Raw genomic sequence first — 27,195 nt, 5'->3', positions numbered from 1 at the left:
GTCATTGGGTTATCGCCTACAATTTGCTCTATTATAGGTTCTCAAACGTTACAAAAATAAACATCTGAGGACATTATTTTAAATCTGTTTTCTATCCAGCACCTGACCATTGGCTGTGCATATTTTTCCTTTTTTCCAGACATCACATGGCTGTTGCACCACAACTTTTAATTCAGACCGTTGATATTTATTTGTAGACATGATACACTACACAGAACAATAACATTGTTACATACAGAAACTTTAATTGTTCACATCTTCATTAAAATCACAATGAGTGTCTGAATGATACCCCCCAAAAAAAGCCTATGGGCAATATTTAACATCCGCAAAATGGCACTAAACTCACAATATTATGAGTACTGTAGAATTTCAGTGCAGTTTCATAGCTGTAAGTGCTGCCCTCGGTCTATGTTAAAATGTAGACCCCCCCCCCTCCCCAAATAAATTAAAACAAATAAACAGGCAATAAATATCTTCCAATACAATGCATTACTTAAGGCATACTCTACTTTAGACAACTCTGGGGTGAGAGTGAGTGTGATCAGAGAGTGTGAACTTGTGATCACAATGACAGGGGAAGCTAATGCTTAGCGCTCAGACAAAGCAGGGATACATTTCCATTGCTATTTGGATGATGCATCCTTGAATATAGACAAAGCATTTTTCCACTTCTTGCCTACTGAAACACAGTGTTCCCTGTTTCGCACCATCCTAAAACAGCAGGTATTTTCATTATTTTGGATTGACCCGTTTGTGCTTGATTTGTGTGTATTCAAACTGGAGTCGATCCCTCATATCATTCATTGCACTACAGTGGAATGCAGTGGATAACCAAGCACCCAAAGAAATACAGTAAATAACATATTTACCTCATCCATCCCTTGCTTTACATATAGTGCGCTATACACAGTCTTGGATCATTAGACATGAGGAGCAATTTCCAATTTGAAGCGTTCCATAGTGCATTCTGTGTGTGTGCGCCATGTGTACTGTGCCTGTGTGATTGCACAGACTGTGTCAGTGGCAGTGAGAGAAGCACAACGTGGCGCTACAGCCTACTTCTGGAAGCACTATAGGAGGACATGGGCTGCTGTGTGTACAGGCGGACATTTTGCCCAACCCCTATCATTAGTGTACTGGTAATATCCCTGCTCAGGAATTCAGAAGGACACATTCTCCATTTCAACTGGTGTATTCATACAATATTTTAACACCATCTCATGTTAAATTATGGCTGTTATGCCCATGAAAGTGTTTTTTTTTGGACACTATTATACAAATACATTGTTTTTTTAAATGGCCTTTTGGCACAGTTAAACTACAGTACCCACAACCACTGGGTGCCAGGACTAGGAAATGGTATTATAGTATGGCAGGTACAGTAATGGTTAGCACATGGTTGTTAGCACATTAATCCTATTGAGCATATTGGAAAATGTGCTTTCATACAACAGTTCAAAGCAATTTACACGACAAAATAAAAAGATAAGATTAGAAGTACAATAGACAAGTGAAGACAGCATAGTGAAATCAACAATGAGTATACGTATAAGCAGGATGACCCAATATACAATTATATTGAGGGGTAACAAACCATTTAGTGTTACAGAAATATCCACTAAAATAAGTTATCATTTTCATGTGGACAGTAGTAGAATGGCACTAAATACACATTGGCGTCACCATACAGTATCGGACCTAGCCTGGTCCCAGATCAGTTTGTACCATCTTGCCAGCTCCTATGGTCATCGTCATGCCAAACAATGTGCAAGACAGCACAAACAGATCTGGAACCAGGCTTTGTGACCTTTGAATCCCATATCTTTTCTCTAAGTTAAGTACTGCACAAGAAAATGACCAGATCTAATTGGCGCTAGGGTGAAGTCGCAGTAGACTGGTCCCAGATCTGTTTGTGCCGTCTTACCTTGACCATACTTCAGTTTGTCAAGAGAGCACCAGACAGATCTGGGACCAGGCTAAGGATGCAGTGGGTTAAATTGAGAGCTAACCCCCCCCCAGTTACTGTATTGGTAAGAGTGTTTATCTAAGTGGCACAGTGAGCAACATGCAAAGCTGTTCTCAAGTCATATATCAAAGTTTTAAATAGGAATAGTTATTCTGATGTCTTCGTATGAGAATTCAAATATCATCATGTGAAACACGTATCACGACAACAGGAAGAGAGAGAAAATATGACCAGAAAAGATAGAGGAGCGAGAAGTCAGACTGCTGCAAATCCACTCAACTCAAAACTCACTTTGCATTTTAACTTGTGAGATGCCTGCTTTGGGAACATAAAATAAATATTCGGGATTCCTCTGTGTTCGTTGCTGTATCTCCTTAAATATTCTGAAAGATTTGATATTAGACACGTTACACACACTCAGACAGCTCTTCAATCAAATGGTTGTCCTTTTTCCACGCTCACAGTACATTCCCTGTTGATCCCTCCATACAGTAACAGCAACAAAGACTTTCAGGAGGTCAAAAAAAAGTTTAAGATGACATAATCCTCAAGTGACCAATCTTCGAAACACTGCCATCTCACACAAGTTCAGCATTTGAGACCTTTCCATTGCCATCCATGTAATATTCCAAGATGAGACAAGGGAGAGCTGCTTCTGAATACTACTCAGACATAAAGACCCTATAACGTAACAGACAAACGTATGCACATGTCCTACCATAGGAGGAACCAGTTACTCTCAGTAAATTTGTTCTGCATTTTCACCCTTTTCAAATCCACACTAATTCCAATACACCTATTCTTCTGTCCCGTCCCCACAATCATTTAAACTCCTCCTCTTCCTTGTTGCTGCCCTGGTGGCAGGGGCGGGAGCATCTGTCATGGGAGGGGCTACTGGATGTGGCAGGCTGAGGAGGAGGTGGCTTGGCAGCACATGCAGGTGGGGTTGACTGATTTGGGAGGGATCAGATCCAGATCCTCGTCGTCAGGGATCTCGTCTAGCCGGTAACCATCCTTCAGAAGCTGGATGTTGAGGTCCTGGTTGATCTGCTGCAGGGGACAGAGTGGACAAAACATGATCATTTCCCAATCGTAATACAGTGTGTTCGGAAAGTATTCAGACCCCTCGATTTTCTCCAAATGTTGTTACGTTACAGTCTTACTCTGAAATGGATGACCATGTCCCCCCTCATTAATCTACACACAAAACCCCATAAGGACAAAGCAAAAACAGGTTTTTAGAGATGTAAAAAAAACATTTACATAAGTATTCAGAGCCTTTACTCAGTACTTTCTTGAAACACCTTTGGCAGCGATTACAGCTCAATTATTCTTGGGTATGACGCTACAAGCTTGGCACAACTGTATTTGGGGAGTTTCTCTCATTCTTCTCTGCAGATCCTCTCAAGCTCTGTCAGGTTGGAAGGGGAGCGTCACAGCACAGATTTTCAGGTCTCTCCAAAGATGTTCGATCGGGTTCAAGTCCAGGCTCTGGCTGGGCCACTCAAGGACATTGAGACTTGTCCCGAAGCCACTCCTCTGTTGTCTTGGCTGTGTGCTTAGGGTCATTGTCATGTTGGAAGGTAAACCTTCACCCCAGTCTGAGGTCCTGAGTGCTCTGGAGCAGGTTTTCATCAATTATCTCTTTGTACTTTGCTTCATTCATCGTTCCCTCAATCCTGACTAGTCCCTGCCGCTGAAAAACATCCCCACAGGATGATGCTGCCACCCCGCTTCACCATAGGGATGGTGCCAGGTTTCCTCCAGACATGACGTTTAGCATTCAGGTCAAAGTGTTCAATCTTGGTTTAATCTAACCAGAGAAAGTTGTTTCTCTTGGTCAGAGTTCTTTAGGTGCCTTTTGGCAAACTCCAAGCGGGCTGTCATGTGCCTTTTAGTGAGGAGTGGCTTCCGTCTGGCCACTATCATAAAGGCCTGATTGGTGGAGTGCTGCAGAGATGGATTTTCTTTCTTGAAGGATCTTCCATCTCCACAGAGGAACTCTGGAGCTCTATCAGTGACCACTGGGATCTTGGTCACCTCCTTGACCAATGCCCTTCTCCCACAATTGCTCAGTTTGGCCAGGTGGCCAACTCTCGGAAGAGTCTTGGTGGTTCCAAACTTCTTCCAATTAAGAATTATTGAGGCCACTGTGTTCCTGGGGACCTTCAATAATGCAGAAATGTGTTGGTACGATTCCCAAGATATGTTCCTTGACTCGGAGCTCTACGGGCAAGTCCTTCGACCTCATGGCTTGGTTTTCGCTCTGACATGTACTGTCAACTGTGGGACCTTATATAGACAGGTGTGCCTTTCCAAATCATGTCCAATCAACTTAAATTTACCAAGTGGACTCCAATCAAGTTGTAGAAACATCAAGGATGATCAATGGAAACAGGAAGCACCTGAGCTCAATTTCAAGTCTCATAGCCAAGGGTCTGAATACTTGCGTAAAGTAGGCATCTGTTTTTTATTTGTAATGAATTTGCTAAAATTTCTAAAAACCTGTTTTCATTTTGTCATTATGGAGTATTGTGTGTATTGTATTCTTTTATTTTTTCCCCTAATCAATTTTACGATAAGGCTGTAACGTAACAAAATGTGGAAAAAGTCTAGTGGTCTGAATACTTTCCGAATAGACTGTAATAAAAGAGCCACACATGTTATTATTGATTTGAAATATCACAATGTTTTAGGTGAAACATAAGTGAGTACAGAAATGCTATGGTTCGTGCTAGTGCTAGTCATTGTATCGTCGCAGACCAAACACCAAGTAAAACTCAAGTGAGACAAAAATAAAATGACTACTTAAACACATATAGACAAACACATGGATAGAAATGTATGGTGATGAAATGTATGGATAAATCACGACTGACGGAAACGCCACAGTTATACATTTACAAAAGTGAATGGTGATCAGAGACAGGTTATAAGGATAGAAGCTATGGGAATTGACATAAGCAGGGAAGTGACATGACAGGTTATGCAGTGCTTATGACAGCTTATGGTGACATTAGCTGTATGTAGTGCATAGATACCTGGTCCCTCAGACATCTCACCTCGGCTGAGGAGTATCCAGACGAAGAGTATCTGGACATGTCAAAGTCATCATCACTGAAACAAGAAGAGATGGTTAGTCTGACACCTAGACCTCCCAAACACCAGGACGTAACACAAACATTGATAGGGACAGTAAAAAAAGTTAAATAAAACAATATTGTGCTATGGAGCTTTACATTTCTAGATAATAAAAAAGGGAACTGTAAACTCATTTCGGGACACTTTTGAAAACATTGCTCAGCATTTCAGTGTGTTCCCTTCCAGAAAATGATTTATGAAAACCAAAAACACAGTGTTATATTCTCGATCTCCAGGCATCTCCCTAGTAGATAATTAGGCACCATGAGGAGCTGACATTTCAGCAGGATTGATTTATTCTAACAGAGACAACCAGCAGAGACAATCTGGAACGTTCCATTGATCCTGACTCCAGGAATGATTGGTCCTTTTCTTAATGAGGCTGAAATCTATCAGACATGCCCAAAGACAATAAACACACATGTACTTTCATACATGTGTTTTTTGTGTGTGTGTTTTCGAGTAAGGGCACATGACATAATACAAAATTGTGTGTGTGTACGTCATCGTTGTGATGGGTGCCAAAAAGCGCAAATCGGCAGATGAAGGTTATGGAAAAACAACACAGGGTACAGGACCCAAGTATGTGTTCCAAATGGCACCCTATTCCCTTCATAGTGCACTACTTTTGACCAGGGACCTAGTCAAAAGCAGAACACTATGAACGGAAAAGGGTAGAAAAGGGTGCCATTTGGGACGCATCCCATCTGTATCACACGCTGGGCAGGGAGCACTGAAGGAGGGAGGGACACTGAGCCTCTTTTCCCGGCGGTCCAAATCCCAAACCCCCTAATCCGGCACCCTGGGAGAGGATTTTCCCTAAATTTGGGAATGACTCTGCCTGCTTGCCGAGAGGGAGGCTCGGAGCGGAGCTGTAACAGCCAACAGAGCAGTTACACTTTTCCTGCTTACCCCGAGTCGGATCACCCTTTTCTGGTATGTGCTACTCTTTCAGCCTGTATTGAATAGTAGAAGTAGTTAGTCCCCTACCCACTGTGACTGAGCTATGAAAGGCTGAAGGCGGAGGTCTGGAACAAGTGTTGGAAGCCAGTGTCAGAGAGAAAGAGAGTAGACATCGGCAAGATGTGAGATGGATCTCTTCTTCTCATCCTTTTGAAATCCCATTCAGAGAAATATTACATTCACCATTACCTGTCTGTATCCAGCGCTACCAGGGGCTTCTCATCTGGGCTGGTCTGGTCTAAAGAGGAGTAGCCTTTGTTTGGCACCACCAACCTAAAGGAAAGTAGAAGAAAAGACACAAAACGTGTGTGAAAATGTCATGGGGATCCTCAAAGTAACATTTTCAAGTTTCCAATAAAAAAGGGCAATATATCCCAAAATCGTAAACTTGAATGTTAGGTCAGTTCCAGTTATGTGGCGCCAAAATGAAGATATTCTGGTTCCTAGGTTTCTCCTCCGATCTCTTGAATGCAACAGATCCGTGGCTAAATCTGGGCCAAATCTGGGATATCATAAAATGGCACGAACCAGCCTCCTCCTCAGCAGCAGCTGTTAGTCACAGCAGGGGTTAGTATTCTCCTAGCCTGGTTAGAGCGCTTTTGGCTAAATCGCCATCCTCCAATCTAATGGGTGCTGCCCATAATCTGGGGCTCTGGGTGTAGGGGGAGCTGCTTTCACATCTCTGCTAATCCACCGAGGGACTAGGATTACAGACAAAGGGAAGGGCACCTGTTACTGGGTTTGACTGAACAAGGCCCATACGCTTATCAACTAGAGTGAGTCTGAATTTAGCATTCACACAGACTAATTTCTAAAGCCCCTGTTTAGTTATGAACGGTTTATGTTTTAAAATGTTAAAATGTGTTACTATGTATTTCTGATACCATTTAAGACTTTCTGGTAGATGTTTTCTAAGACCCCTTTTCCATCGGTTCACCCAGAAATCAAAGCCTTTACACCTATGGCTAAATTTTAAAGACGGAAAATACATTGACACCCAATTTGATATGACCTATTAAGTTCACGTTGGTGCTCATTGGTCCTTTTCCATGGAAATGCCACAAAATAATAACATGGTGAGGAAACCATCAAGTTTGAGCTTGTTACCGTGTTCTGGCCATGACGTTGTTCTTCTTGGGTTGCTGGTTGACGGGGCTACCCACGGTGCCATTTTTTACCGATACCTTCCTGGCCAGCTCTCTCTGTTTCTCTGCCAATCACAGGAGATAACATCATAGTTAGAAAATATTAACAAACAAGGCAACAGTAAACATGTAGTCCCCCATGGATGATGCAGCACCCAACCTTGGGCCAATTGACACAGCGCGTGTGACTAACACATTTCAGCTAATTACTTCAGCTCCCACCTTGGGCCAATCAGTGTAATTTTAGTCAATTCTGGATCTCTACTGCAAGACGCGTCATTCACCTAGGTTTCTTCAATATCGGACCAGGGCTGTCTAAGATATCACGTGTCACTAACATATGAACGAACAAAGAGAGAGAGCTCCAAAGTCCCCTCTATGATTTCATCGTGAGCGACAATGAGGGAAAGTGTCACCCCCTCCATCCCCATTGTCTTCCAATAGGTAGTGTCATTCCTAGCGAACACACAGTCCTCAGCATAGTCGTCACCACTATTTTATGCAAGACAATGCCCCAATACCATTTTCCACAATGTATTCAATTGTTCATCTGATTTGCTTTCTTTAGTGGGCCTACAATAAAACATGTTGCTTTCAGGTCCATCACTACCTTCTACCTGAAAATGTTAGTAGGCAACCGTACTGCAACACTGGTTGTGCTGACTTATGGAACACTGTGGTCATGTATAACTCATAGCCCTACTGGAGGGGCATGTGGGGTTTATAATGTAAACTTTGGGCTTGACTTTTATGGGACTTCCACACTGTCGTCTGTGTGCTTGGAATTCCTCTGCGGTCCGTCCAGTAGTGAATAAGCAGGCTGCCAAGACGATGATTGTGATGCAAAGCTTAATTAACATCAACATGACACTTCATTTATTTAATCTCTGAAGCACAGTGCTGCTGACCAACTGAGTACATGAGAGGGAGATAGGGTTATGGGATTGGAAGCGGTGACCTCAAAGCCCTTTCAAAGTTCTTGCCCTGGGTTACGTTGAGTAACTTCAGTCTGTTACTGCTAGCAAGGGCAGAATGGCTATTGGGTATTGGCTTTAGGCAATATACCCCAAACAACCACAGAAATGCTCAGGGATATCAAACACACTAAAGCTTTATTAGGCTTTATTGTGGAAACCGTTTAATACAGTGCATTCGGAAAGTATTGAGACCCCTCGACTTTGTCTACATTTTGTTAGGTTACAGCCTTATTCTAAAATGTATTACATTATTTCTCACCAATCTACACACAATTCCACAAAATGACAAAGTGAAAATAGGTTTAGACATTTATGCAAATTCTTTTTTTTTTTTTTATAAAAAAACATTATTTACATAATTATTCTGTGTCACAGGAAGGCCCCCAAAAAATTGTCAAAGACGCCAGTCATCCAAGTCATAGACTGTTCTCTGTGCTACCACACGGAAAGTGGTATCGGAGCGCCAAGTCTAGGTCCAAAAGGCTCCTTAACAGCTTCTAACCTCAAGACATAAGACTGCTAAACAAATTTATCAAATGGCCACTTGGACTATTTACATTGACACTCCACTCCCCCCTTGTTTTTACACTGCTGCTACTCGCTGTTTATGATCTATGCATAGTCACTTTACCCCTACCTACATGTACAAATTACCTCGACTAACCTGTACCCCCGCTAGAGTTGCAAAGGGTCGGAAAATTTCCGGTAAATTTCCCAGAAATGTTCCATGGGAAGTTAAGCCCGGGAATTTGGGGAATTTTGCTTAAAAATTTTTTTTTTTAAGTTAGCTTATAACAGTGAACCTTTGTGGGATACACAAGGCAATTCTAGGTCTTGTGGCATATTTTGGTTAACCTATCCCAAATTCAATGGAATTACAAGCCTCTGCATGCACAGTGCATTCTTCCATCACATGTGCAGCTGATTCTCAAGATCTAGCACACTAATGAGATGCTATTGAGCCCACACTACTACACTGTCTGAGCCAAGGACTATATGCTTTCTGGTATGTTTTGATTACAATACTGGGTGGGGTAAATATATTTAATATGACATGAATGATTTTTTGTTTACTAGTAAATAGTAGCCTACAGCAGAGTGTGTTTAAATCATTTATAACTTTTTCAGCTAGTTAGTTTTTTCTACCATGTGGGTTTTAGCTTGCTTGAGCCTGCTAACTGAGGAGTGTTAATTCACCTGTTTCCATACATGTTTCATTTTAAAACATTTATCTTACAAAAAAGGGGTTATTTAATCTAACTGCTTAACTATTTATCTGGACATGGAATTGGAATTGTTTTTTTACTCATTTTCTTCTAATCTTTACACAAAAATGCCATGGGCACTATCTGATGTGTGGAGAATTTTCACTGCAGCCAATGTAGAAGGAAAAGCTGTGTACATTTGCAAATACTGTGCCAAATTATATGTTGAACCACAGAAGCTATTTGCACTGGTGACAGACAATGCTGCGAATATGAAGGCTGCTTGGTCTAAAGTAGAGGAGTCCTACCCTCACATCACACCCATTGGCAGTGCTGCTCATGCACTGAATCTGCTCCTCAAGGTTATCATGGCACTGAAAACAATGGATACACTCTACGAGCGAGGCAAGGAAATGGTTAGGTATGTGAAGGGTCATCAAGTTATAGCAATAATCGACCTCACCAAGCAAAGTGAGAAGAATAAGAGCACCACATTGAAGCTGCCCAGCAACACCCATTGGGGTGGTGTTGTCTTAATGTTTGCCAGTCTCCTGGTGGGGAAGGAGTCTCTCCAAGAAATGGCTATATCACAGTCTGCCGATATGGACAGCCCCATCAAGAGGATCCTCCTGGATGATGTATTTTGGGAGAGAGTGGTAAGCAACCTAAAACCTATGGCAGTAGCCATTGCACAGATTGAGGGAGACGATGCCATCCTGTCTGATGTTCAGACACTGCTTGTAAGAGAAGAAATCCGTACTGCCCTGCCCACTTCACTGTTGCTCCAAGCAGAGGAAACTGCAATTCTGAAATGCATCAAAAAGCGTGAAGACTTCTGTCTGAAGCCCATACACGCCACAGCATACATGTTGGACCCCAAGTATGTTGGCAAGAGCATCCTGTCTGGTGCAGAGATCAACAAGGCCTATGGTGTCATCACTATCGTGTCTCGCCACCTTGGCCTGGATGAGGGCAAGGTTCTTGGCAGTCTGGCAAAGTACACTTCCATGCAAGGGCACAGGGATGGAGATGCAATATGCTAGTTGTGCCAACATATTTCATTAGCCACCTAGCGGAAGGGACTTTGGGGATCTGAGGCTCTTTCCCCTGTTGCCTCCCATCATCCTCCAAATCCAACCAACATCAGCCGCCTCAGAGCACAACTGGTCCATGTTCGAGAACACACACACTAAAGCATGCAACTGGCTGACCAATACAAGGGTTGAACAATTGGTGGCCATCTGGGCAAATTTGAGGCTTTTTGAGCCATCTTCAACAAAGTTGGAAAGTGACAGTAAAGATGAGCCCTCAGAGTCAGATGATCAAGAGGTGGACATTGGGGAGGTCCAGGGAGAAGACATGGAAGCCTGAGAGGAAGACAACCAAAGCTTTAGTTCCTAAATTCATTTTACATATGTACAGTTGAAGTCGAAAGTTCACATACACCTTAGCCAAATACTTTAAACTCAGTTTCACAATTCCTGACATTTAATCCAAAAAAATTCCCTGTCTTAGTTAGGTCAGTTAGGATCACCACTTTATTTTATGAATGTGAAATGTCAGAATAATAGTGGAGATAATAGTGGAGAGAATTATTTATTTCAGCTGTTATTTCTTTCATCACATTCCCTGTGGGTCAGAAGTTTACATACACTCAATTAGTATTGCTTTTAAATTGTTTAACTGGGTCAAATGTTGCAGGTAGCCTTCCACAAGCTTCCCACATTAAGTTGGGTGAATTTTGACTCATTCCTCCTGACAGAGCTGGTGTAACTGAGTCAGGTTTGTAGGCCTCCTTGCTCGCACACACTTTTTCAGTTCTGCCCACAAATTATCTATAGGATTGAGATCAGGGCTTTGTGATGGCTACTTCAATACCTTGACTCGGTTGTCCTTAAGCCAGGTCATTGTCCAACCAAGCTTTAACTTCCTGACTGATATCTTGAGATGTTGCTTCAATATATCCACATCATTTTCCGTCCTCATGATGCCATCTGTTTTGTGAAGTGCACCAGTCCCTCCTGCAGCAAAGCACCCCCACAACATGATGCTGCCACCCCTGTGCTTCATGGTTGGGATGGTGTTCTTTGGCTTGCAAGCCTCCCCCTTGTTCCTCCAAACATAACGATGGTCATTATGGCCAAACAGTTCTATTTGTTTCACAGACCAGAGGACATTTCTCCAAAAAGTATGATCTTTGTCCCCATGTGCAGTTGCAAACCGTAGTTTGGCTTTTTTAATGGCGGTTTTGGAGCAGTGGCTTCTTCCTTGCTGAGCGGCCTTTCAGGTTATGTTGATATAGGACTCATTTTACTGTACATGTAAATACTTTTGTACCCGTTTCCTCCAGCATCTTCGCACGGTCCTTAGCTGTTGTTCTGGGGTTGAATGGCCCTTTTCGCACCAAAGTGCGTTCATCTCTAGGAGACAGAACACGTCTCCTTCCTGAGCGGTATGACGGCTGCGTGGTCCCATGGGGTTTATGCTTGCGTACTATATTTTGTACAAATGAACGTGGTACCTTCAGGGGTTCGGAAATTGCTCCCAAGGATGAACCAGACTTGTGGAGGTCTACAATTTGGAGGTATTGGCTGATTCCTTTTGATTTTCCCATGATATCAAGCAAAAAGGCACTGAGTTTGAAGGTATGCCTTGAAATACATCCACAGGTACACCTCCAATGGACTTAAATTATGTCAATTAGCCAATCAGAAACTTCTAAAGACATGACATTTTCTGGAATTTTCCAAGCTGTTCAAAGGCAGTCAACTTAGTGTATGTAACCGTCTGACCCACTGGAATTGTGATACAGTGGATTATATGTGAAATAATCTGTCTGTAAACAATTGTTGGAAAAATGACTTGTCATGCACAAAGGAGATGTCCTAACAGACTTACCAAAACTATAGTATGTTAACAATACATTGTGGAGTGGTTTAAAAACTAGTGTTAATGATTCCAACATAAGTGTATGTAAACTTCCAACTGTAGGTCAAATAGGGGAGAGGCGTAGTGCCGCTTTATCTGTTTTTTGAGACCATGTTTGCTGTTTATTTGAGCAACGGCAGACGGCACCATTTTTTGTTTTTAAAATATACAGATAGGCAGGGGCACACTTCAGCAATTAGATATAATTTTAAAACAATTCCTTTGTGTTTAGTGAGTCTGCCAGATCAGAGGCAGTAGGGATGACCACGTGTTCTCTTGATAAATGTGTGAATTGGAATATTTTCCTGTCCTGCTAAGCATTCAAAATATAACGAGTACTTTTGGGTGTCAGGGAAAATGTAGGAAGTAAAAATATCATTTTCTTTAGGAATGTAATGAAGTAAAAGTAGTCAAAAATATCAAAAGGGTGGCGCAGTGGTCTAGGGGCACTGCATTGCAGTGCTAGCTGTGCCACCAGAGACTCTGGGTTCGCGCCCAGGCTCTGTCAGCCAGCCGCAGCCGGCCGCAACCGGGAGGTCCGTGGGGCGACGCACAATTGGCATAACGTCGTCCAGGTTAGGGAGGGTTTGGCCTGTAGGGATATCCTCGTCTCATCGCTCACTAGCGACTCCGGTGGCGGGCCGGGCGCAGTGCACGCTAACCAGGTCGCCAGGTGCACAGTGTTTCCTCCAACACATTGGTCCGGCTGGCTTCCGGGTTGAATGCACAGTATGTTAAGAAGCAGTGCGGCTTGTTGGGTTGTGTATCGGAGGACGCATGGCTTTCGACCTTAGTCTCTCCCGAGCCTGTACGGGAGTTGTAGCGATGAGACAAGATTGTAGTTACTAACAAATTGTATACCATGAAATTGGGGAGAAAGGGGGGTAAAATTTTAAATAAAATATATATATATATATATATATATAAAGTTACCCCCTTAAAATAAAGATACCCCGAAAAAACAACTTAAGTAGAAATACTTGAATGTACTACTTTACGCACAGGTGCATCCTGTTTCCATTGATCATCCTTAAGATGTTTCTACAACTTGGAGTCCACATGTTGTAAATTGATTGCACATGATTTGGAAAGGCACACCTGTGTGTGAATTTGAATAGTTGAAAGTGCATGTCAGAGCAAAAACCAAGCCATGAGGTCAAAGGAATTGTCCGTAGAACTCCGAGACATGATTGTGTCGAGGCACAGATCTGGGGATCTGCAGCATTGAACGTCCCCAAGAACACAGTAGCCTCCTCCATCATTCTTAAATGTAAGACGTTTGGAACCAAGTACTCAATGGTCACGCTGACGAGTTCCTCTATGGAGATGGGAGAAACTTCCAGAAGGACAACCATCTCTGCAGCACTCCACCAATCAGGCCTTGGTAGAGTGGCCAGATGGAAGCCAATCCTCATTTAAATGCACATGACAGCTCACTTGGAGTTTGCCAAAAGGCACCTGAAGGACTCTAACCATGAGAAAAAGATTCTCTGGTCTGATGAAACCAAGATTGAACTCTTTGGCCTGAATGCAAAGTCTGGAGGAAACCTTGAACCATGGTGTTGGCAGCATCATGCAGTGGGGATGTTTTTCAGCTGCAGCGACTGGGAGACTAGTCACGACTGAGGGAAAGATGACTGGAGGAGAGTACAGAGCGATCCTTGATGAAAACCTGCTCCAGAGCGCTCAGGACCTCAGACTGGGGCGAAGGTTCACCTTCCAACAGGACAACAATCCCAAGCCCACAGGCGAGACAACCAGGAGAGCCCTGGGGACAAGTCTCTGAATGTCCTTGAGTGGCCCAGCCAGAGTCCGGAATTGAACCTGATCAAACATCTTTGGAGAGACCTGAAAATAGATATGCAGCGACGCTCCCCATCCAGAATGGAAGAAACTCCCCAAATACAGGTGTGCCAAGCTTGTAGCGTCATACCCAAGAAGACTCGAGGCTGTAATCATGCTTCAAAGGTGCTTCAACAAAGTACTCAGTAAAGGGTCTGAATACTTATGTAAATGTGATATTTCAGAGTTTTATTTGTAAGAAATTTGCAAAAATGTCTAAAAACCTGTTTTTGCTTTGTCATTGTGGGGTAGTGTGAGTAGATTGATGAGGAGAAAAAAAAACAATTTAATCAATTTTAGAATAAGGCTGTAACGTAACTAAATGTAGGAGTCCAGGGGTCTGAATACTTTCCGAATGCACTATCTTGCTTATGACTTTCAGTCAGTAACCCAAACCTATTTTGATAGCTCTAGGCCTATGTCAATAAAAAAACATTTGCAAAACATGGTAAAGGTGTAACGTTACAAAGATGCATGCCAAAGAAGAAACATCACTTTAGTCCATCTGACTGAACCTGCCTTTCTGCATGTCGCTGTGCTATAAGCCTATCATAAATATTTATTGTGCTTACGCAAAGAACACAGCATTGCTCCAAAAATAGATGAACTACTGAATGAGAATAACACCGTTGACTCATTAATACATTCTGTCTGGTGGATATGTGGTGTAGGGATGTTATATGATGTACTGTTTTATCTTTAGCTCATTTAGTACAAACATAGTTCACCGTTTTATCTTTTGCTTTAGATCTAATGTGGGTGCTTTGGTGTCTTTGGACCCCAGGACGAGGCAGCAAGCTAATGGGGATCCCTAATAAATACATTAACCAATTGCTATAGCTGATTCGCTCAGTTTGATAGCATGACATCAATTTATGCATTTGCTCAAATGCCACAGCTGGTGGTTGTATGTTGTTATATATTGACTGACAGACTGTATGAATGATTTAATCATTTATAGACAGAGAGATGGTCTTATTGAAGGCCACCGTGTGTTAGTAGAACACAGACACATTGATGATGTACAGAAGATGAGGAGTGGAGATCCTATTAGAAGGCTCACCTATTTTCACTTGCAGTGAGGAGGGCTTGTAGTTCATGGCCACCGTTTCCCCTTCTCTAGTATCGGAGTCGGCCTCGGAGGTGGAGGATGCTGCTGGGTCCTGCTGCAGAAAAAAAAAGGACGATTAGCTTTCCCAGGTTTGATATTGTCATTTTCTATCAGATGTGTTCAACTTTTTTCCCCCCACCTTTATGTAACCAGGTAGGCCAACTGAGAATAAGTTCTCATTTACAACTGCAACCTGGCCAAGATAAAGCAAAGCAGTGTGACAAAAAAATAACAGAGTTACACGTGGGATAAACTAAAGTACAGTCAACTTTCAAGATTCACTGTGGCTGTTTTACATTTGACCTCTGGCACAAATCAGCTTCCATAAGCGACAGTCGTATTTTCAATTCCAAAACAGGCAGACTTCAGCTTAACTTCACAACCGGTAAAAAGATTTGTTTTATTTGACCATGCCCAAAAGGCCTTTTCCAGCCCCTTGAGCACCTTCTTCCCCTCATCTATGGCGTTCTACTTATATTTTACTGTTTAGTTAGCCTCTGCTTCCAGGCTTCACTCACGTAAGGTGAAAGCCTGTGACAGAGACTACTGTTAAGTGTGTGCCTGCTTGTGACTCTATGCTTGGCCAGTTTCCACCGCCAGAGCATTCTACTTGTGAGACTGGGCCAGTGAGGATGTCTGTGAGTGACGTCACTCGGGGGCCGTGGGAGAACAGAGGGGGTTCCTATTGGACGGGAGTGTGTCCCAAATGGAACCCTATGTAGTGCACTACTTGTGACCAGGCTCTGGTCACAAGTAGTGCACTATAAAGGTAAAAGGGTGCCGTTTGGGACACACCCAAGAGCTGCTGGATGGTGGAAGGTCTGGCTGGCTGGTCTGCCTACTCCATTGACAGAGCCCTGCATTATGTTCACCACAAGCCTGTCACAGCCAGCAAAGTAGGCCGGAGCAGAGATCCCACAAGGGCAGCCTGAAAGAACACTGCATTCTCTCCAGGGAACTGCCTGGCTGCCGTGGTGAAACAACAGACCACTAACAAGCAGTACAGCAGGCAGAGCATGAAACTACTATACAGCACCTAGTGAACATATCCAGTATAGAGTCCCTCTCTTGCAGTTTACCCATTCTGCTGACTTCAATTTTATAAGCATAGTTGATTACATTTAAACACGTACTGTGTAGTCTACACTGTAGACAGACCTAAGTGTCATTATGTAATAGCCTATATTTATATTTGTAATTTAGCAGACACTCATCCAGAGCCACTAACACACACACACTTATTTCACTCCCAGAACAAGTGTTAAATAACAGACTCAGAGCTTTTCCCCCTGTCTAGTACAATTCATACCAGCACTGGACACAAACAACAGCTTCATCCGGTGAAATATTGTTCATTAAGCTGAACGAATTAATCAAAAGTGACAACGTGGTGCTAACAGAGCACAGGGAGATGGGAAAGTACAACAATGAGCTATTCCCACTGTAACAGCCTGCAAACATCAGGCTATTTTTGTTCTGCGACAAAGACCCATTATTTTCTTTATGAGGTTTTCCAAACACCAGCTTCTCCTTCTACCCATTCAGAGTCACACCTTAGCTCACACAATAGAGCTCTGAGCAGCTGGAGAGAAAAAAAATCATATTTAAGTTATCTCCACTCACAATAGATGAAGTGTGGATGATGTATCAAGTTATGGAATTATGTTCTCCTTGAGGTCTTTAATCTAGTATGGATGCATGTAGATGTTGCATCTGTTTTTGTGTGCGTTTTGATGAAGTGAGCTCTCACTGTGCAGAAGGTGAGGGATACATGTTTAGAGGTCATACGACATATCATCAACACACACCGATACATCTTCTATATGCATCCATGCTTAATGAAAGACCTCAAGGAGATCATACCATACACCAGTTAAACTAGGTGTGATTCCATTCCCTGGTCTGGTCAGCTATGACCTCCTGAGCTAGCAGCAGTGGTGGAAAAAGTATCCAATAGTCATAATTGAGTAAAAGTAAAGATACCTTAATAGAAAATGACTCAAGTAAAAGTCACCCAGGAAAATCCTACTTGAGTAAAAGTCTATTTGGTTTTAAATATACTTAAGTATAAAAAGTAAATGTAATTGATGAAATATACTTAAGTATCAATCATTTCAAATTCCTTATATTAAGCAAACCAGAGAGCACCATTTTCTTGTTTTAATTAAATGTTTTATTTTATTTACAGATAGCCGGGGGCAAGCGCCAACACATAGACATAATTTACAACTGAAACATGTGTTTAGTGAGTCTGCTAGATCAGAGGCAGTAGGGATGACCAGGGATGTTCTCTTGATAAGTGTGCGAATTAGAATATTTTCCTGTCCTGCTAAGCATTCAAAATGTAACGAGTACTTTTGGGTGTCAGGGAAAACGTATGGAGTAAAAAGTATATACTTTTCTTTGAATGTAGTGAAGTAAAAGTGTTGGCAGAAAAATTCCAGGTCCCGTCAGTTAAATTGGATGTGGCATTTGGCTTAAATACATATCACCCTTCTATAGTGCTGTTTAAGTTAAAGGGAGTGTTGGTACAACCAAACTCAAACCGTAGCCTAATTCTACAAAGGACAGCCTGTTTTATTAATTTGAAGTCAATTTCAGAACATTTGAGAGGCAGTTGTCAAGTTGATTCATTTGCTTTACCATTCACAAAGAACTGATTAGCATGAGAATGCACAGAGCTCTCTGTGCAACAGAACAGCTGGCTCTTTGACTCTCTGATATGGATTGAATAAGGATAGACTACAAGTTGTCACTGCAGTCTACGTAGACCTAACAGACCTAGCCATAGGATTTTCTTCAAGTAAATCAGGCTAGAAGTTGAAACCAATACTAGCAATCTGAAGAAAAATAGATATTTTTTAATCACTGACAGCAGTAGTACGTTGAAGTCTTATTACAAAAACAGGCTTGAGGAAAGGTGAATGTCAATGTTGAGAATTTAAAAGAAGCAGGCTGAGAGGAGAGAAAATAATGGCAATGATGGAGCTCTACCATTCGTTTATGACCAACACACACAAATACATTAAGGCGTAACCAGATAAAAGCATTAAATCCATGCCAGCATTAGCAGACGTGAGAAACATGAGAACATGGACTGTGAATCAAATCGATATGTTGAAGAGAAGCGAGACAGGCCTAAATTATTCTCTCTGATTTTGTGCGGGGGGGGGGGGCACCTTATAATATCAAGGAAGCCCCCACAGTGTAGTAGCACTGTATCTTTTTCACATTCAAAGTATTTTCTATCCAATGCACCTTGAAAGAGAATATGTAAAACCAGCAGACACTAGGACTTCCATGGAATGAATTTGACACCCCGGCGGTTGAGGAAATTAAGGGACCTAACCACACTGAATGGTGAAAACCCATGAAGAAACAATGAAGGACACTGTAAGACCTAGTTGTGGTGGTGAACCTATACTCATCCTGCACTGACAGGCACCTGCAGTCCCTGTTGAGACTCAAGAGGTATAGAAAGGTCCTTCCTGAAACACCATGCATATATCGAAGCCAGAATGCACAAATTAAAAGTGAACTGACACAGTGTCCAGACCAGTGTGCATGTATACAGTGCAAGTGCGAATGTTAATCTGTATCCAGAGTTAAGCCTATCAGTGGTATAATACTGTAATTCTCTCCTCCAGACGAACCTACCATCTCGGGCTATGCATCAGCTGAGGCTGGGACTGAGGCTGCCAGGCTGGGGCTAGGCATCAGCTGGAGACAGCGCATATTCACCCAGCCAACAGTCGTCATATCGAAGCGAGCTCTACTTCCCCCTCCCCAATTCCCAAGAAATAACACGTCACCAGTTTGGTTAGAAACTAATCGCGGTGGCAATGACGGCCAGACGAAGTCCATCCAATAAAATGTTATCGGTCAGAAGAAATGCTTAGGAAGACTCAAACATAATTGTCAAACGGGAACCCACCCACCCCCACCCCAAGCAAACAACACCAGGCAGTCGCTAACCAGCTGTCTGACAAGGATTTTCGACAAACACACCCGTACACGCATTTACATTCTAGTATGGGTTTAATTTCAAGGTAATTTGAACTCAAATGAAGCTAGCAATAAACTAAACAAGACATGGCACTTACCAAGGGCTGCGTCTCCGTAACTGGGGGTACTTGGAACCTATCAATTTCTTCTTCCTTCATCATTTTCGACGATTGGTGTTAGCTAGCTACACCGCCAAACCGATGTAAGATCGTAATACTTGTAAGCACAAAAATACTCGACTTATTCCTTAGGTTGTCGCATAAACGATCTGTTATTTTTGTGTGATTCACGTTTGTTTTCTGCCTCTAGTCTGTCAGTAAGGCATGGTCAGATCTGGTGACTCAACCAAAACAGACAGAGCTACGTCGGTCCTAGTGATCTGTCATTCGCGAACAAACGGCTCTTTTTGAATGTATCTTTCTGGTGAACGTCGGGAACATAATGGAATCGGTGAAAGAGCCGTACATTTGGCTCCCTGATTTGCATACTGCTTTTTGACCTCAAAACAACGTTTTTCTGCGGATAAGTTACAAAATAATTATCTAAAGAGAGTGAATCCTCACTGCAAAAACAATACATAATGGGGAGAGCGCGTCAATCTGGTCCACGCCGTCTTGGAGCCAAATGAGCCGGCTCTTTTACGTGAATGGAGCCAAATGAGCCGGTTCACCAAAAAGACTCGGAATGACCATCACTAGTCGGTGCCATCTTCCGGGTCTGGAAAAATCATACATTATTCATGACATCACCGTCCAATCATGGACGAATGATGATGGCAATATGAGATAACGCTTGAAAAACATCAATTTAGAAGATCACAACAACCACGTCGACAATATAGGAGGTCTAGACAAAAGCATGTCAGATAAAGGCTATACATATATATATATATATATATATATATATATATACATACATATATATATATATATATATATATATATATATATATATATATATATATATATATATATATATATATATATATATATATATATATATATATATATATATATATATGTATATATATATATATATATATATATATATATATATATGTATGTATGTATATATATATGTATGTATGTATATATATATATATATATATATATATGTATGTATGTATGTATGTATGTATGTATGTATGTATGTATATATATATATATATATATGTAAATATTTGTATGAACATAACAAGATTAAACAACTGACACATAAACTCAACAAGTTCCACAGACATGTGACAAACAAAAATGGAATAATGTGTCCCTGAAAAAAGGGTGGGGGGGTCAAAATCAAAAGTAACAGTCAGTATCTGGTGTGGCCACCAGCTGCATTAAGTACTGCAGTGCATCTCCTCCTCATGGACTGCACCAGAATTGCCAGTTCTTGCTGTGAGATGTTACCCCACTCATCCACCAAGGAACCTGCAAGTTCCCGGACATTTCTGGGGGGAATGGCCCTACCCCTCACCCTCCAATCCAACAGGTCCCAGACGTGCTCAATGCTATTGAGATCTGGGCTCTTCGCTGGCCATGGCAGAACACTGACATTCCTGTCTTGCAGGAAATCACGCACAGAACGAGCAGTATGGCTGGTGGCATTGTCATGCTGGAGGGTCATGTCAGGATGAGCCTGCAGGAAGGTTACCATATTTGGGAGGAGGATGTCTTACCTGTAACGCACATGTTGAGATTGCCTGCAATGACAACAAGCTCAGTCCAATGATGCTGTGACACACTGCCCCAGACCATGACGGACCCTCCACCTCCAGTTTATAGACAGACACACACATATATATATCTGCCATGGCCAGCGAATATATATATATATATACAGTTGAAGTCGGAAGTTTACATACACCTTAGCCAAATACATTTAAAGTCAGTGTTCACAATTCCTGACATTTAATCCAAATAAAAATTCCCTGTCTTAGTTAGGATCACCACTTTATTTTAAGAATGTGAAATGTCAGAATAACAGTCGAGAGAATGATTTATTTCAGCTGATATTTCTTTCATCACATTCCCAGTGGGTCAGACGTTTTCATACACTCAATTAGTATTTGGTAACGTTGCCTGTAAAATGTTTAACTTGGGTCAAACGTTTCAGGTAGCCTTCCACAAGCTTCCCACAATAAGTTGGGTGAATTTTGGCCAATTCCCCTTGACAGAGCTGGTGTAACGGAGTCAGGTTTGTATGCCTCTTTGCTCGCACACGCTTTTTCCGTTCTGCCCACAAATTTTCTACATGGATTGAGGTTAGGGCTTTGTGATGGCCTCTCCAATAGCTTGACTTTGTCCTTAAGCCATTTGGTCCTTAAGCCATTGAGTGTATGTAAACGTCTGACCCACTGGGAATGTGATGAAATAAATAAAAGCTGAAATAAATCAGAAATTGTGAACAACTGAATTTAAATGTATTTGGCTAAAGTGTATGTTAACTTTCGACTTCAACTGTATATACATATTCATATATATTTTACTCTTGGAGTGCATGCAAAAGGTTTGAAAATGGCCCTCCGTCCTTGTAGACTTCATCAACAAAATGTAGGCTGCATTTGGAATATCACTACCATTGACATGCAAAGGACAGCTGGAGGCGCTCGTGCTCCACAAGACTCAGACTGGACATGTTCGTTGGCACGGCAACTGATAAACACTTGCAGCAGCTGGAGTGGAGTTACAGTTTGAAAACTTTTAATCTCTCTATTTAAAAAATTGTTGTATAAGCGCTCGTTATCTATACAATAAAAGGGTATTTCTTATCAATCGTGTGTTATCTCTTGGACACAATGCCTGTAGTTCACAAGACAGGAACTGTGAAATCCAAGCAGGTAACGTTAACGTTTTATAACGCTAACATTAGCTTTCGTTAGCTAATGTTTTAGCTAATAAGTTCGCTATTGCTGAATGCATGATTGTACAGTAACATACATTGTAACTACGTTGCTATCAAGTAGCACTAAGTGACTGATTTGCTGATTAAGGGCTGAATCTCAACGGTTTACAGTGGCTTCCATTATTTGTTCCTTCTCCTTATCTGCATTGAGGTGAAGAAACTAAAGTTGCTAGTAAACAGCTGACAGGGTCCTCCCAAGGTGATGCTGCTGAGTACGGCTGTAACTGACATTTTCTGCAATCAAAAGCAGAAATGTGCCTTAAATGGCACAACCAGTCCACAAGGTTAAGCAGCAGCCCTCTTTCATTCTTTGGGAAGAACTCTGAGAGGCAATTGTCTGGTTGCTATGATCTACTCTGTTCTTTTCAGAAAATTGCAGATAAAGGAGAGAAGACGAGCAGACAAAGCCACTGACTGACTGTAGAATATTGAGATGCAGCCCTAGTGGATCATGAAACAAAGTTATGAAATATGTCTGTTTTGTATAGGGGTCAAACACTCAGTCCCAGAAGGCACCCGCAGCAAAGACTGCAAAAGCTGCCAGCAAGAAAAAGGTAGGTGGCTATTATAACTATACACACATTTAATGACTAAATTCTATTTGTGCCATTGGAAGCAGGTAAAGCACTTCTTTCATTTGTGTTTCTTGTCACATTTGCTTCGAAGTTGTTACATTTGTATCATTTCACCTCACCTGTGAAAGTGAAGAGGAAATCCAGCATCTCTGGAGGACAGTGGAAGTTGATCAAAGGGGTTCTTTAAGATGAACCCTATTCGGTAAAAGCAACACCCGTAGCTTCAGATTCTAGGCCTACAGTCTGTTTTACTAATAGAAAATGACGGAAGTTTATGTTTCAAAATCGACTCTTATTGGTCAGGTTTTTCTACCAATCCCGCCATGTTTTATGTTGTATTCCCATTTTGATTGGTCACTGAAAATATAGGAGGCAAGTTTGAAATACAGTGAGCTCCAAAAGTGTTAGAAGAATGCATTTTCTGTTGTTGTTTTGGCTCTGTACTCCAGCACCTTGGAATGACTATGAGGTTAAAGTGCAGACTGTCAGCTTTAATTTGACGGTACTTTCATCCATATCGGATGAAAACTTGTATAAATTACAGCAATTTTGTACGTAGTCCCCCCATTTCAGGGGACCAAAAGTGTAGGGACAAATAAGCTTATGTGTATTATAGTAGTCAAAAGTTTAGTATTTGGTCCCATATTCCTAGCGCACAATGATTACTTCATTTTGGAGTCACTTGTATTGTAAATAAGAATAGAATATGTTTCCAAACACTTCTACATTAATGTGGATTCTACCATGACTACAGATACAGTGCATTTGGAAAGTATTCAGACCCCTTGACTTTTTAATAATTTTGTTACATTACAGCCTTATTCTAAAATTGATTAAATTGTTATTTCCCCATGTCAATCTACATACAATAGCCCATAATGACAAAGCAAAAACAGGTTTTTAGAAATGTTTGCAAATTTATATAAAACACCCCCTGAAATATCACATTTTACATAAGTATTAAGACCCTTTACTCAGTACTTTGTTGAAGCACCTTCTTGGGTATGACGCTACAACCAGTATTTGGGGAGTTTCTCCCATTCTTCTCTGTAGATCCTCTCAAGCTCTGCCAGGTTGGTTAGGGAGTGTCACTGCACAGCTATTTTCAGGTCTCTCCAGAGATGTTCGATCGAGTTCAAGGCTGAGATCTGGCTGGACCACTCAAGGACATTCAGAGACTTATCCCGAAGCCACTCCTGCTTTGTCTTGGCTGTGTGCTTTTATTTTATTTATTTTATTTCACCTTTATTTAACCAGGTAAGCAAGTTGAGAACAAGTTCTCATTTACAATTGCGACCTGGCCAAGATAAAGCAAAGCAGTTTGACACATAAAACGACACAGAGTTACACATGGAGTAAAACAAACATACAGTCAATAATACAGTAAAAAAAACAAGTCTATATACAATGTGAGCAAATTAGGTGGGAAGGGAGGTAAAGGCAAAAAAGGCCATGGTGGCAAAGTAAATACAATATAGCAAGTAAAACACTGGAATGGTAGTTTTGCAATGGAAGAATGTGCAAAGTAGAAATAAAAATAATGGGGTGCAAAGGAGCAAAATAAATAAATAAATTAAATACAGTTGGGAAAGAGGTAGTTGTTTGGGCTAAATTATAGGTGGGCTATGTACAGGTGCAGTAATCTGTAAGATGCTCTGACAGTTGGTGCTTAAAGCTAGTGAGGGAGATAAGTGTTTCCAATTTAAGAGATTTTTGTAGTTCGTTCCAGTTATTGGCAGCAGAGAACTGGAAGGAGAGGCGGCCAAAGAAATAATTGGTTTTGGGGGTGACTAGAGAGATATACCTGCTGGAGCGTGTGCTACAGGTGGGAGATGCTATGGTGACCAGCGAGCTGAGATAAGGGGGGACTTTACCTAGCAGCTTAGCGTCGTTGTCCTGCTGGAAGGTGATCCTTCAACCCAGTCTGAGGTCGTGAGCGCTCTGGAGCAGGTTTTCATCAAGGATCTCTCTGTACTTTGCTCCTTTCATCTTTCTCTCGATCTTGACTAGTCTCCCAGTCTCTGACGCTGAAAAAAACATCCCCACATTATGATGGTGCCACCTCCATGCTTCACCATAGGGATGGTGTAAAGTTTCCTCCAGATGTGACGCTTGCCATTCAGGCCAAAGAGTTAATTCTTGGATTCATCAGACCAGAGAATCTTGTTTCTCATGGTCTGAGAGTCCTTCAGGTGCCTTTTGGCAAACTCCAAGCGGGCTGTCATGTGCCTTTTACTGTGGAGTGGCTTCCGTCTGGCCACTCTACCATAAAGGCCTGATTGATGAGGAAAATGTTTTATTTAATCTATTTTAGAATAAGGCTGTAACGTAACAAAATGTGGAAAAGGGGAAGGGGTCTGAATACTTTAACCTCATAGTTATTGCATAATTTAAAATCCAAAGTGCTGGAGCACAGAGCCAAAACAACAAAAAATGTGTCACCGTTGCAATACTTTTGGCGCCTACTGTATATACAACCCTCCTTCATGTCTCTTTTCTGTCCTGAACAGTCTTTTTTTTAAATCTCCAGTTTGGCATTTCTCTTATGATGCGGTTCACAGAGGCACTGCCGAATGAGTTTTGAACAAACCTTTCCCACTTTTGTTCTATGCTGGCTGTAGACTTAGCTAGCCAGTAACTAGCTAACAGTAGACACAAAGGGGAAACATATAAGTATCTTTGCCATAGATGAATAGGGTAAACTTGTAATGATATATGCTGACATTTGCCTGCAGTAAATTGTTGGCACCAATAGAGGAGCCATCTCGCTATATAAACCACGCCCCTCTGCAAACACACCTTATCTGATGTTGGTTACAAGCCGGTACTACATATGTAAATTAGGTAAAAGAATATCATGTTTCCATTGGTGTATTAAAATTAGAGTTAAGATGATGTCACCTTGTCCCCTTAGTAATGAATCCAAGTGTTTGACATGGGGGAGGGCACCAGTAACTTTATGATCAAACGTTATCAGTGTAGAAGCAACAGTCATTGTTCATACTTTGGTCATCATACTTTGATCTGGTTTCCTTCAAATATAATCACATTTTATGAAAAACGTGATTTTGACAGTTCATGACCTTTAAAACCTTATAAATAAATAAACTGAGTGCATTTTTTATGTTATCAATAAAGATGCACTTTTAACAACTTCCACTGTCCTCCAAGAGTTGCTGAATGTTCTCTTCACTTCAGTTTGCTCCTCACATAATGCACATTTTCCTTTGCACTTCACCTGTTAGAACCATGACCACGGGTAGGTCTGTTCCGCTTTGTGACCATAGTTGCGCCTTTATGATGCAGTAAACTGCTCCTCTCTAGCCCAAACCTATCGAAAGTTATGACTCATTTACTGAAGCTAAACTGTTTCTTTCTATCACGGCTTTGCGGGTCACATTTTATAATAATAAAACATTTATAATATTTTCAATGTTATAAACTAGACTTCTTGCGGGCTGCTCACTATTTGTTTGATAAGAAACAATAATGTCGAGCCATTACTTTTAGATGGCACTGAAAGATAGGAAAATAGATCAAAGACACTCATTACTAAAGCACCAGTGCTACCAATGAAAAAGTTCATTCAGAGCCCTGTATCCACATGATCACATCGTTAGCATTAGGCAAGCAATATTGCCTATGTCAACTTTTTTTAGTCAGACAAACATGTTGCTTATGTCCGTTTGGTCATGTTTTTTTGGTCAGGATGAGGAGGATGGAACAGAGATGGGTGAAGGAGATGAGTGGATGCAAGGGAAGACTCTGATCAAGCCACTTGACCAGCTGGATCTCACTGAGGCTGTGAGTTTACTGCAGCTGGACTGTGGTGTCTGGATTCCTGACATGGCACCAAACAGAGCCAGACTGTAATTGAGTCATAAAGGACACACAGAATAGTTCTGACCACAGATACTGTATAAGTAACTTCTTCTTCATAAGACTTTAAGGTTCTGGCTCATTCATTTACCAGTTGTATGTCATGTTTAGAAGTTGTTTGATGTACTGTATCTTTTTGTCACTTAACCAGGAGTTAAAAGAGGAATTCACCAGGATCCTGACTGCAAACAATCCACATGCCCCTCAGAATATCGTCCGCTACAGCTTCAAGGTAAAGTATTACAGTAACCTCCAGTCTAATCCATGATTTTATGAACAAATTCTCTCTTCTTCCCTATTGGGTCCATCATGTAATGGATATTAATGTAAACAAACAAGATTTTCAAGATACCTTGTATGATGGATATACATAAGCATTATCCAATGCAGATACATGTGTATCATTGTCTTCTCTCAGGAACGTTCATACAAGCCAATCAGCAGTGTGGATCAGCTGGCTGTCCACTTTGTGCTGGAGGGTAACCTGTTGCACCAGGACTCAGATGAGGCACGCAGACAGAGGGCCAAACAGGGCCTCCCTGAGGGTAGATAGC

General features: G+C 41.6%; 2 protein-coding genes across 6 annotated transcripts in view; one reads left to right on the top strand and one right to left on the bottom strand.

Annotated features, from left to right (window-relative positions):
* Positions 1–220: 220 nt before the first annotated feature.
* LOC115143018 (protein FAM219A) lies at positions 221–23,002 on the bottom strand. Of its 5 annotated transcripts, none has more exons than XM_029682977.2 (6): positions 22,882–23,002; positions 15,234–15,336; positions 7,181–7,283; positions 6,263–6,346; positions 5,011–5,086; positions 221–3,019 (listed from the first exon to the last, which is right to left on the bottom strand). In XM_029682977.2, the coding sequence occupies exons 2-6, from the start codon at positions 15,268–15,270 to the stop codon at positions 2,861–2,863; spliced, it is 459 nt and encodes a 152-aa protein (XP_029538837.1). In that variant the 5' UTR covers positions 15,271–15,336; positions 22,882–23,002; the 3' UTR covers positions 221–2,860. The 5 variants fall into 5 exon arrangements, with proteins under 5 accessions (XP_029538837.1, XP_029538834.1, XP_029538836.1 ...); XM_029682974.2 differs by lacking the exon at positions 22,882–23,002 and adding an exon at positions 19,385–19,832 and having other exon boundaries at positions 15,234–15,333; XM_029682976.2 differs by lacking the exon at positions 22,882–23,002 and adding an exon at positions 19,385–19,829 and having other exon boundaries at positions 5,032–5,086; positions 15,234–15,333.
* dnai1.2 (dynein, axonemal, intermediate chain 1, paralog 2) overlaps positions 21,927–27,195 on the top strand; it is a 34,098-nt gene continuing 28,829 nt past the window's right edge. The window contains exons 1-5 of the mRNA XM_029682972.2: positions 21,927–22,122; positions 22,676–22,741; positions 26,471–26,566; positions 26,793–26,873; positions 27,060–27,186. Of these exons, the coding sequence (XP_029538832.1) occupies positions 22,081–22,122; positions 22,676–22,741; positions 26,471–26,566; positions 26,793–26,873; positions 27,060–27,186 (412 nt within the window). The 5' untranslated portion in view covers positions 21,927–22,080. The remainder of the gene's footprint in view (positions 22,123–22,675; positions 22,742–26,470; positions 26,567–26,792; positions 26,874–27,059; positions 27,187–27,195) is intronic.

This window comes from Oncorhynchus nerka, linkage group LG15 (assembly GCF_034236695.1).
Source record: "Oncorhynchus nerka isolate Pitt River linkage group LG15, Oner_Uvic_2.0, whole genome shotgun sequence".
Lineage (NCBI taxonomy): Eukaryota > Metazoa > Chordata > Actinopteri > Salmoniformes > Salmonidae > Oncorhynchus > Oncorhynchus nerka.
Note: the sequence above shows the minus strand (reverse complement) of the source record. Positions and strands in the feature narration are given on the sequence as shown.

Coding starts and splice junctions, on each gene's coding strand:
- LOC115143018 (XM_029682973.2), bottom strand. CDS start 19,447: ATGATGAAGGAAGAAGAAATTGATAGGTTCCAAGTACCCCCAGTTACG. Junction 6,347..7,180: donor AACGTCATGGCCAGAACACG/GTAACAAGCTCA, acceptor ACTTTCCTTTAG/GTTGGTGGTGCCAAACAAAG. Junction 3,020..5,010: donor TGAGATGTCTGAGGGACCAG/GTATCTATGCAC, acceptor TGTCCCCTGCAG/CAGATCAACCAGGACCTCAA.